Source organism: Nicotiana tomentosiformis, chromosome 8 (assembly GCF_000390325.3).
Source record: "Nicotiana tomentosiformis chromosome 8, ASM39032v3, whole genome shotgun sequence".
In the NCBI taxonomy this organism is placed as follows: Eukaryota; Viridiplantae; Streptophyta; class Magnoliopsida; order Solanales; family Solanaceae; genus Nicotiana; species Nicotiana tomentosiformis.
In genome coordinates, this window is record NC_090819.1 from 141,038,512 (window position 1) to 141,050,555 (window position 12,044).

Sequence of the window (12,044 nt, forward strand, 5' to 3'; positions counted from 1 at the left end):
AATTATGGTTGAATGGCAGCAATGTAATGCTGCCATTATAGGATGGATATTGGTTGTAATTGGCAGGTGGTGTAGCTCAAAAATAGGCATTTTTGCCCAGTTTTTACCCAGATTTCCGACCGAATTCGATCGGAAATTGCAAATAAATTCTCCAGTTTATTGAAATTTCCGACCGAATTCGGTCGGAAATTATGAATTTATATTTATTTTTATAAATAAATTAACAATTTATTACAATTTACAACTAATTATTTAATTAAATAAAATTATTATTATTTTAAATTTCCGACCGAATTCTGTCGGAAAATAAAAATGAAAAATAATAATAATAATAATAGTTTCCGACCGATTTCGGTCGGAAATTTGAAAATTAAAAAAAAATATTTAATTATTTCCGACCGATTTCGGTCGGAAATTAAAGTTTGACAGTCAGTCAACGCTTTGATGTTTCCGACCGAATTCGATCGGAAATTTCCGACCGATTTCGGTCGGTACACGTTTGCGACCATTGTTTTCCCGACCAATTAAAATCGGTCGGAATTCGGTCGGAAATTATCAATTTCCGACTGATTTCGGTCGGAAATAGCGGACGGAATTACACTCTTTTTTAGTAGTGTATGTTGAGATCAACAACATATAATCGAAAGGAGCTCTTAAATACTCTTAACATTTTTCATGAATAGCCTCGAATGAAAACTAGACAGCGGTGGAACCTGGAACCTCACTAATTAAGGGATATCGATTCAATATAATAGATACACAAAAAAAATATAAAAAAAAATTAACCTAAATACATAATATAATTTTTCGAGAAGACCAACCCCTTAGACTGAGATGGCTCCGCTACTGTTACTAGAAGAAGACAGAACCCTAACACTAGTAGAAGGAACTTGTACAAGCTCTTGAGCTACATCCTTGAATTCAAGTACCCCTCCTTCTTTACACTTCAATAACAGCCTTTCTGCATCTTCCTTTTTCATCAATATTTTCACTTTAATGCCATTATTTGCATTGTCAACAGCAACTGTATTATTTTTCTTTTGCTCCTCATGGCTAATTTCTTCTTGTTCTGGATGTTGGTATTTAGGTTCAAGATCAAATTTGACTTGTTTCTTGATTTTGGACTGCTTCTTAATATCCAGCTCATCTCTGCATACATAAGTAGTAGGAGTAGTAGTACTACTTTCAACCTTCGTTTTTCTTCTAGAGTTACTTCTTTCACCAAACCGTATTTCCTTTAGCAAAGAACTAGCAAATCCCATAATTATTTTCACCATTTTTAATATATTTGTACAAGGAGAAAATGAGAAAGCTAGGAAAATTGAGAATAAAGGAATTTTTTGTAAAACAAAAGGAGTTGTAGAGAGGAGGATAACGAAAGAAGGATATGTATAAGTGTTTAAATAGATGAGTTAAGTTTGGAAGGAGTCAATGAAGTAAAATTGGGGGCAGCCACTGTGATAGTGACAGTCGAAAAGAAATTAATACTTTTGTTTTTCAATAATATATATGGAATTATTTGAGCAACTTTTAATTAGGGTGGAGCTAAGTGGGTGGAAGGTGATTCAGCTAAACCCCTTCACCGAAAATCACAGTGAATATATAAGGTTAGGTTTTTTTTTTTTTTTTTTATGTATATATATATTAGATGTTGAATTCTCTTAGCTTATTTGTGTGTTTGTTTTTTTTATTTTTGAATCGTCTTGATAAAAATCATGCTTCCGCCATTTCTTTTAATGTTTATTGTAAATATAGAGAAGAAATGACGAAGAATAACAATTAAGTAGTCGATTCCTTGTTGATTTCTCTAGGAATTTATTTTTTATAGGCTGAATGGTTAAAGAGAAATTTACACAATTACACTGTTTAAAAACTAATCAAAGATAATTATTAATAACATATGAAGTGACAGCTTATAAAGATGCCAAGAAATCTACTACAACCGGTAATTTTGTGGGTGTTTGGACATAACAATTGTAAAATTTCAGAAAAAAATAAAATTTATTTTCAAGTGAAAATGGTATTTGAAAGTTAGAGTTGTGTTTGGACATGAATACAATTTTGGATTGTTTTTGAATTTTTGTGAGTGATTTGAAGTGAATTTTGAAAAATAACCTTTTGGAGTTTTTCAAATTTTTGAAAAATTTCGAAATTCATGTTCAAGTGAAAATTAAAAATTTCATGTTCAAACGCCGATTTCAAAAAAAATGAATTTTTTTTGAAAAAAAGTAAAAAACTTTTGTATGACCATTGGCCAAACGGCCTTTGAAATAGTTAAAAGAAATTTATTAACCAATACAAAGTTTCCAGAGGTTCACGTAGGAACTAAGAGGTCCTTTATAGTCTATGTTGTCGCTATTTTAACAATATTTACTATAAGTGGTAGTAAGTGTAATTGGACTAGGTCTATGTGAAAATTGAAAGTGACTTGCATTTTAATTATTGATTCGAACGTAATTCTAATACGCGTTTTTGTATTGTCTTATTAATCTTATATATTTACTCAGTGGACTAATTTATTTAATTTAAAGCTTCGCTTTGTAACGACCCGACTTGTCGTTTTAAAAATTACGTCTCGTTCAGTGACGTAAGATCTCGAGCAGCTTCGTAATATATATTATGACCCGCGGGTGTGATCGAGTTTGATTTTCGGAAGATTGGGAATTTAATTAAAAGAACAATTCTTATTTCGAAGCTTAAATGGAAAAAGTTGACCAGAGAGTTGACTTTTGAGCAAACGACCCCGGAATAGAATTTTGATGATGGCAATAGTTTCGTACGATGATTTCAGACTTAGGCGTATGTTCGAATTTGGATTTGGAAGTCCGTAGGACAATTCGACGCATTTTGGCGAAAGTTGGAAAATAGAAGATTTTTGGAAAGTTCGTCCGAAGATCGAATTTTTGATAACGAGGTCGGATTTCGATTCCGAAAATTTGGAATAGCTCCATTACGTCATTTATGACTTGTATTCAAAATTTGAAGTCATTCTAGATTGATTTGAGACGTTTCAGCGCAAAATATATAAGTTGGAATATTTAAAAACTCATAATTCGATTCGATGCGCGAGTCGTAATTTCGGCGTTGTTTGATGTGGTTGAAAGCCTCGACTATATTCGTACTGTATTTTGGGATGTGTTGGTATAATTGGTTAAGGTCCCGAAGGCCTCGGGTGGATTTCGGAAGGTTAACGGAGCAATTTGGACTTGAAGAAAGCTGCTTGAAAATGGCAGCAGCTGTTGGAATCGCACCTGCGGAACTATGGGCCCAGGTGCGACCATCGCAGAAGCGAGATAAAGCTCGCAGAAGCAAATAAATGTAATAAAAACTCGCTTACCTAGTCTTAGAGACTAAGTGTCATCACGACTCCTGTGGTGGAATTTTGGGTCGTGACAAGGTCTTAAATCACAAAAGGTTGTGGCCTTGTACGCGATAAATATTCTTTTCATTCTTAATTAGAGGTTTCGAGTTTGAGTTGTGTTTGGTAGAGAACGTTTTACTTTTCCAAATGAAACTTTTTTCGATAGACGCTCGGAAACTCTTAAATACTCTAACATTCTTCTAATGAAAACTAGACGGTGGCGACATAATATAAATGGAAAAAATAATATCAGTAACAAACAAATAATATATACACAAAAAAATTTGACCTAACTTCGCACAGTATAATATAATTTTTTGACGAAGACTGATACTCCTTAGACTAAGATGGCTCCGCCACTGTTACTAGAAGAAGACAGAACCCTAACACTAGTAGATGGCACTTGTACAAGCTCTTGAGCTACATCCATAAATTCAAGTACCCCTCCTTCTTTGCACTTCAATAACAGCCTTTCTGCATCTTCCTTTTTCATCAATATTTTCACTTTAATGCCATTATTTGCATTGTCAACAGCAACTGTATTATTTTTCTTTTGCTCCTCATGGCTAATTTCTTCTTGTTCTGGATGTTGGTATTTAGGTTCAAGATCAAATTTCACTTGTTTCTTGATTTTGGGCTTCTTCTTAATATTCAGCTCATCTCTGCATACATAAGTAGTAGGAGAAGTAGTACTAGTTTCAACCTTGGCCTTTCTTCTGGAGTTGCTCCTTTCACTAAACCGTATTTCCTTTAGCAAAGAACTAGCAAATCTCATAATTATTTTCACCATTTTAAATAATATATTGCACAAGGAGAAAGCTAGGAAAATTGAGAATAAGGGAATTTTTTGTAAAACAAATGGAGTTATCGAGAGGAGGATGAAGAAAGAGGGGTAATGAATAAGTGTTTAAATAGATGTGTTAAATTTGGACGGAGTCAATGAAGTAAAATTAGGGGCAGCCACAGTGATTGTTACAGTAGAAAATAAATTACTAGTACTTTTGTTTTTCAATAATATATACATACAGGGGCGGGCCCACTAATTTCGTGGCCTAAAACCAAACTTTATGAGGGGCATTAATTTTTTTATTAATAAAAAATATTTTATTTTTATTTGAAGTCTATTTTTCTAACTTTTTTTAAATACAAAGTTATTATTAATTTTAGACACTGTTGATCTTAGGTAAGGTTTTATCAATTTTAATTTTGAAATACTTTTTTCCGCTGAAGCAACGGTAATAGGAGTTATTAACATTATTCTATAAGTAATATAGGCATTTGAAAAATAATCAAACCTTTTTATTTGATTGAGTATATCAATTAAATTATTATCTTCTAATTGTACTATTTTTCTTAATATTTTTTATTCAGAAAATAAATCTAAATTATCAATATCGGTCCCGATTATTATGATTTAAGGAGCTTTCAAGATGAAGGCAATATTTTTTCAAATTTCCATCAACTAGTGATCTCAGTTTTTACCGCTAAATAGAAAACCAAAAATATTTTCATATGCCTCTAATTGTTCAAATCTATTTTAAAGTGAAAAGATAACCTTGTCTACTACTCTCTCCGGTCCATAATAAGTGATTTTTTTTACTTTTATTTTGGTCCAAAATAAGTGTCCTTTATATAATCGAGAATGAATTAACTTTATTTTTTCAAAATTTGCCCTTATTTACATATCTCAATGTGTCAAGTTAACAACATATAAATTTTAATTAAGGATAATTCAGTCAAAATACATTTTTGTTCTAGGAGTTAGTATTTTCTTAAGAGGCACAACAAAGGTTTAAAAAGTCATTTATTATGGACGAGAGGGAGTATGTATAAAAAGTAATCAACTCTAAAGGATTTTTCGATAGATTTTGAGATTTCACTATTAACATTCTGCTCAAATTGCTTCTTCCTATATATTACATGTTTCTTATGAAATTCAGGTTCGATATTAATTTCAAATGCAATTTTCTTGGCTGAAATTAAAGCAGTTGCAAATTCTTCATCTCTTTATTTGTTAAATCAAGAAATCAAACTTTTTTACTTCACATAACTTTTTTTTAAAATTTATATATAGCCTATTAGGTGTAAAAAAAAATGGGGGGCCTCCACAAATATGGGGCCTAAAGCAGTTGCTTTACCTGCTTTATGGACGGGCCGTCCCTGTATACATATGGAAGTATTTGAGCTACTTTTAAGTTCTAATTAGGAGTGGACCTAGGTGGGTATTCGAAAATTATATTATACATATAAGGTTAATTTTTATTTCATGTATACATAGTAAATGTTGAATCCTCTTCGTTTTTTTGCGTTTTTTTTTTTTCAATTCTCTTGGTGAAAATTATGTTTCCGCCATTACTTTTATATTATTTATTACAAAAATAGAGAAGAAATGATGAAGAATAATAATTAAGTAGTCGATTCCTTATAAAGAATGAGTCTTGTGGTCTTCAGAGAGATTTTGTTTCTTGTTCCATGTCAATTCTTCTAACTTTACAAACCTGTTGATTTTCATCAACCAGTTGCTCTCTATAGGAATTTATTTTTTATAGGCTGAATGGTTAAAAGAAATTTCAGAGGCTCACGTAGGACTTAAGAGGTATTTTAAGTAGTAATTTACTATAAGTGGCAGTAAGTGAAATTGGACTAGGTCTATGTGAAAATTGAAAGTGACATGCATCTTAATTATTGATTCGAACGTAATTCTAATACGCGGTTTTGTATTGTGTTATTAATCTTATTATTATTATTATTATTATTATTATTACTCAGTGGACTAATTTATTTAAAGTTTCACTTCAAAGTAGACTTGAACTATTTAAATATATAAAGTTAATTCACTCTAGTGGTAACAATTTTAAAAATCACTAGACAATGAGAATTTGAAGGGGGGGGGGGGCGAGGAATCTTTACTTCAAAGTATATTTGTACTATTCAAAATATATTGAAATATTTTTGATATTCTATGTAACAGTAAGAAGTATATTTGTACTGGAATTCTTGTAGCTAGAGAGAGAATGAGCGACTTCTCACTAGATAACCGATCAGGAAACCAAACTCAAATCCCACCAAAGCCTAAAGACATAAACATAAACCCAGTTTCACCCACATCATCCTACAAGGATAGACTACTAGAAAATGAAGTCTTTACTACAAATACACAGTGAAGAGACTTCAACAATTCCAATGGAGATACAATTATCGGAGCCAGGTGCAACGTTAGCGGGGGAATTGACATAAAATTTGAGACAAATAATAGTACCACTATCTTAAACAAAAAATACAAGACCTTTGGAAGCCTAATGAAGAGAACTATACAGTCAAGTTTGCCAATGAAGAGAACATGATTAAGGTGCTACGACCATGGTTTATAAACAGGTTCTTCTTATCAGTACAAAAATGGGTCCCAAATTTAGTGGCAAAGAAAGCTCAACAAAATTACACGGCAGAGGTGACATTGTAATATAAGAATATCTTACTTTTGTAACACCATAACAGATTTTTCATGATCGTAGACTTCGAAAATTTAAGTAACAATATATATAAACCGCTATAAATATCTCATCATAAATTTGAGATTCACTAAAAAACAAAAGAAACCCTCAAAGGCTCTATCAAAATATAAACAAAGAAATCCTCCAACCACCAAAAAGCCAAGTATAATGAGATGGACGGAATCTCTTCATTTAATTAAAAGTTTCGTATTCGAACTTTGAGAATGAAAAAAACTCGAGCTGGTACCGAGAGCGTATCGTTTAGTGATTTAGTGAACCCTAACACTAGTTGAAGGAATTTGGACAAGCTCTCGAGCTACATCCATAAATTCAAGTACCCCTCCTTCTCTACACTTCAATAGCAACCTTGTTGCATCTTTCTTTTTCACCAATATTCTCACTTTAACCCCATTATATTTGCATGATCATCAAAAGATCACTACTAGTATTCTTTTTCTTTTGCTCCTCATTGCTTTCTTCTTCTGTTGGATATTGGTATTTAGGTTCAACATCAAATTTCACTTTTTTCTTGATTTTGGGCTTCTTCTTAATATCCAGTTCATCTCTACATATATAAGTAGTAGGAGGAGGTGTAGTACTACTTTCAATATTGGTATGGGTACGTGGGAATCCAACAAAATTCATAATGATACGCTTTCACTTCCACTCAAGAGAAGTTCGACGCGGTATTGGTCATTGTGGATGGGTTGACCAAGTCGGACATGCGCAGTAGATATTCACACATTTTCATCAGTCCAGGTACCTTTCTATGTCCGTTCGAGAACGAATATTTATTTTAAAGATGGAGAATGTGATGCCCGATAGGTTATTTATAATTTTATCCTTCATTTCTGTGTTTTGAGGCCTCAGATAGATCCGTTTAGCCTTTATCAATTTACGTGCGCAATCTGTATCTTTTTTCAAAAAAAATTTAATGTGAAAAATTGAAGAAAATGTGAAACTTTTTCTTAAAGCTCATTTGAGTTGACTGCGGTCAACGTTTTGTGTAAACGGACCCAGATCAGTATTTTGACGGTTTTGGTGGGTTCGTATCGTGATTTGGGACTTGGGCGCATACGCGAAATCGAATTCGAAAGTCCCTAACTTGATTTAACATAATTTGTTGAAAACTAACAATTTAAAGATTTAAAGAATTTTTAAGTTTATCCGTAGGTTGATTTTATTGCTACCAGGTTCGGATTTCGGTTCTGGAACTTGATATAGATTTATTTCAGTATTTATGACTTGTCTGCAAAATTTGATACAAAACGGAGTTGATTTGGTGTGATTCGGACGTTCCGTTGTAAAATTTCACGTTCTCGAGTTTCTTTGAAAATATCATTCATTTTGATGTCTCATTCGTTGTGCTAGGTGTTATTTTGATGTTTGATTGTGCGAGCAATTTTGTATGATGTTATTACACATGTGTGAATATTTGTTTTGGAGCCCGAGAGGCTCGGATGAGTTTCGGATAGGCTGATATGTAGGTATTTTGACTACTTATTTGCACTCTTTTACTTTAGTTATAGCTCAAAAATGCTTAAAGGTATTCCCGAAAACTGATAAAATGTGCTTACTTGCAGGAGTATTGGAAAAAGAGCCAAAACAATAAAATTCAACTCAACAAGGAGTATTTTTGGACAAGGACTAAAACCAAGCAAAAAGAGCAAAGTGTGGTCCGCACAATATTGAGTGCGGCCGTAGACTATGAAGGACCTATGACAGAATTCCTTTGCAAAGTGCGGACAACACAATTATTGTGCGGCCGCAGAAGATGAGATTCAGAGAGATGGAGTTCTGAGTCCATGAATAAGTGTGAACCGCACTAATATTGTGCGGCCGCAAATTCAAGAGTGCGGGTACACTCAGAAATGTGCGGTCCGCATAAGTCCCTCTTGTCAAGCTCAAATTCAAGAGTGCGGCCGCACTCAGAAATGTGTGGTCCGCAGGATCTGAAGACGTGCGGCCGCAACCCAGAATTGTGCGGCCGCAGAAGTCCATCCTGTCAAGCCCAGCTTCAAAGTGCGGACCGCACACAGAATTGTGCGGCCGCAGAACCTCCGCATGGGCAATTTTGTCTGACAATTTCAGTTGTGTATAAATAGTTGTTTTTGTCAAATTTAGGTTAAGTTTGAACTCAAGAAAGTATATAGCCATTTTTTCTTTACTGCTTTGGGAAACTTTGTATTAGTTTATAATTTTTACATTGGATTTTCATCCCTTTATCATGTATTATGAGTTTAATCTTATTTTCTTCCTTAGTTTCTTCATTAGTTTCTTCATTTTTGCGTATGAGTAGATAAATCTCTAGCTAGGGTTGTGACCCAACCTTAGTGTGGGTACCTAATGGGTATTTGATTTAGAGCTTGTTTAAGGTTGGGTGTATGATATTTAACCTAGTTCTTGCTTGAATTTAGGAATTAATGGTTGCAAATATTGATTCATGCCTAATTGACTTAGTCTCTACTTGAGAAAGAGAGATTAAGTCTAGGAAAACTTGGCTAATAAAAAATTGGGGTGAACTCAAGAAATTGATAGCCCCAATTAAAGGGCATTCCCCATAAAGTTAATTGTTGCACTGTTTTTTGCACTATTACGTGTTCAGGCAGCAACTTTACAACTGGGGCAGTTGACTTGTGTAGTTTTCTCGGTAAACGGTAGTTATCTATTCCCTCTGTTATTCTTTTGACTCTGAAGAGTTGAACCATATCCCAAGCTGGAATCTTTTGATCTTAAGGTCTTGAGAATGTGTAACAGGTTCCTTATCTGGTTTTTGACAGTAAGTTTGTTAGATCATCAAAACATAACATATAGTCTATCAAAGGTCCTAAGCAAGTAAATGCAATGGAAGGTGTCAACATGATGGTGAACAAGCGAAGGCAAAAGGGTCAACAAGTGCAAAACCGTGTGGAACAATTTGTGCAAGATGATAGTGGGTTTGACCAAGGCGAATCATACAATGTGCAAGAGGAAGAAGTGCAATATGTGAACAACTACCAAGGGCAAAAAAACAACTCTCAAGGCCCGAATCAACAACAATGGCGATCTCAAGGAAATCAAGGAAATTAGAACAATCAAAACCACCAAGGCAATTGGAGTGGTGGTAAAAACAATCAAGGTAATTGGAACAATAACAATAATCAAGTCAATTGGAATAATCAAGGCAACCAAGTCAATTGGGGTGGCAACAATCAAGGATATTGGGGAGGCAACAACCAAGGGGGTTGGAATAATAATCAAGGGAATCGGGGGTCGGGCATTCAAAGGCCCCCGATGTATCAACAACCAAGCAACTCGCCTCCTTATCCGTCTCATGGTTCTAGCTCTTCCAATAATGAGATGGGACGGATTGAAAATATGTTCAAACAAATGATGGAGAAAAATGCCGACTCCGATGCTCAACTTGCCTCTCACAACACTTCAATCCGCAATTTGGAGGTTCAATTAGGGCAAATCTTGCAAGCTTTAAACACTCGTCATAAGGGGGTACTACCTAGTGACACGATGGTGAACCCGAAGGGTGGGAACAACACGGGACATGCCATGGCCGTAACCACAAGGAATGGAAAAGGTGGGGAGGCAACAACCTCAAACCAAAGAAGAATTATGGATGATGATGTAGTGATTCAAGAAGATAAAATTCCAAGCAATGTGGTTCAAGCTAATGAAGAAATGAGAATTGATATTGATGAAATTGTGGAAGAGACTCAAGAAGAAGTGAACCCGTCTAGGGAACACATGATTGACATACCAGAACCGGTAGTGCCAAAGGCCAAGGCACCAATGCCAAGGCCTCCTCCTCCATACCCTCAAAGTCTCGCCAAGCAAAATAACGAGAACTAATTCAAGAAGTTTATTGACATGATGAAAAGCTTATCCATTAATGTGCCATTGGTTGAGGCGTTGGAACAAATGCCCGTCTATGTAAAGTTCATGAAGGATTTGGTGACAAAACAAAGATCAATGAATTGTGAGACTATCAAGATGACACATCAAGTGAGTGCTATTGTGCACTCAATGGATCCAAAATTGGAAGATCCCGGCGCTTTCACAATCCATTGCACTATGGGGAGCGCCGACTTTGACAAAGCTCTATGTTATCTAGGGGAGAGTATCAATTTGATGCCCTAATCGGTGTTCAAAACTTTGGAAATTGGGCAACCAAGACCCACATCTATGAGGTTACAAATGACAGATCGTACTATGAAGAGACCATTGGGTATTATTGATGATTTGTTGGTTCGTGTTGATAAGTTCATCCTTCCGGCGGACTTTATGATTCTTGACTGCGAAGTGGACTATGAGGTACCTATTATCTTGGGTAGAACTTTCCTTGCTACAGGGAAGGGTCTTGTTGATGTGGAAGCCAGTGAGCTCACCTTTATGGTGGGCGATGGCAAGGTGGTTTTCCATGTATGCAAATCTATGAGGCAACCGAATAGCAATGAAGTTTGTTCGTTTGTGGACTTAATGACCGAGGTGATTGTTGATGATGATAGTGCCATGATGAATGTTGATGATATTTTGGAGGCCGTATTGCTTATTCATGATGATGATGAGAAGGAAGGTTATGTGGAATGTGTAAATGCATTGCAAGGAATGGGGTCGTACATTTATGAACCTCGAATATTATCCTTAGATCTTGAGAACCGGAAGACTCCTCCAACAAAGCCCTTAATTGAGGATCCTCCCACTTTGGAGTTAAAGTCATTGCCTCCACATCTCAGGTATGAATTCCTTGGGCTATGTTCTACTTTACCGGTTATTCTTTCCTCTTGTTTGACTAACGTGCAGGTAGACTCTACTTTGGTGGTGCTACAAAATAGGAAGAAAGCTAAAGGATCGACATTGACGGACATTCGGGGTATAAGCCCCGCCTTTTGCATGCACAAGATTATTTTGGAGGAGGATGCCAAACCCTCCGTTGAATATCAAAGAAGATTAAATGAAGCAATGCAAGATGTGTTGAAGGAGGAGATCATAAAATGGTTGGATGTCGGGGTTGTTTACCCCATTTTCGATAGCTCGTGAACCTCTCCGGTGCAATGTGTCCCAAAGAAAGGGGGCATGACTGTGGTCACAAATGACAAGAATGAGTTGATCCCCATAAGAATGGTGACCGGGTGGAGAGTGTGTATGGACTATCGGAAGCTCAACAAAGTCACTAGGAAAGATCATTTTCCACTCTTATT

At 35.2% G+C, this 12,044-nt stretch overlaps 2 protein-coding genes across 2 annotated transcripts; both read right to left on the reverse strand.

Annotated features, from left to right (window-relative positions):
* Positions 1-824: 824 nt before the first annotated feature.
* Positions 825-1,277, reverse strand: LOC138898246 (uncharacterized). The gene has a single exon (XM_070184296.1). The coding sequence runs from the start codon at positions 1,275-1,277 to the stop codon at positions 825-827; it is 453 nt and encodes a 150-aa protein (XP_070040397.1).
* Positions 1,278-3,698: 2,421 nt separating this feature from the next.
* On the reverse strand, positions 3,699-4,151 carry LOC104111156 (uncharacterized). Its single transcript, XM_009620790.4, has one exon. The coding sequence runs from the start codon at positions 4,149-4,151 to the stop codon at positions 3,699-3,701; it is 453 nt and encodes a 150-aa protein (XP_009619085.2).
* Between the last annotated feature and the right edge of the window lie 7,893 nt (positions 4,152-12,044).

Coding starts and splice junctions, on each gene's coding strand:
- LOC138898246 (XM_070184296.1), bottom strand. CDS start 1,277: ATGGTGAAAATAATTATGGGATTTGCTAGTTCTTTGCTAAAGGAAATA.
- LOC104111156 (XM_009620790.4), bottom strand. CDS start 4,151: ATGGTGAAAATAATTATGAGATTTGCTAGTTCTTTGCTAAAGGAAATA.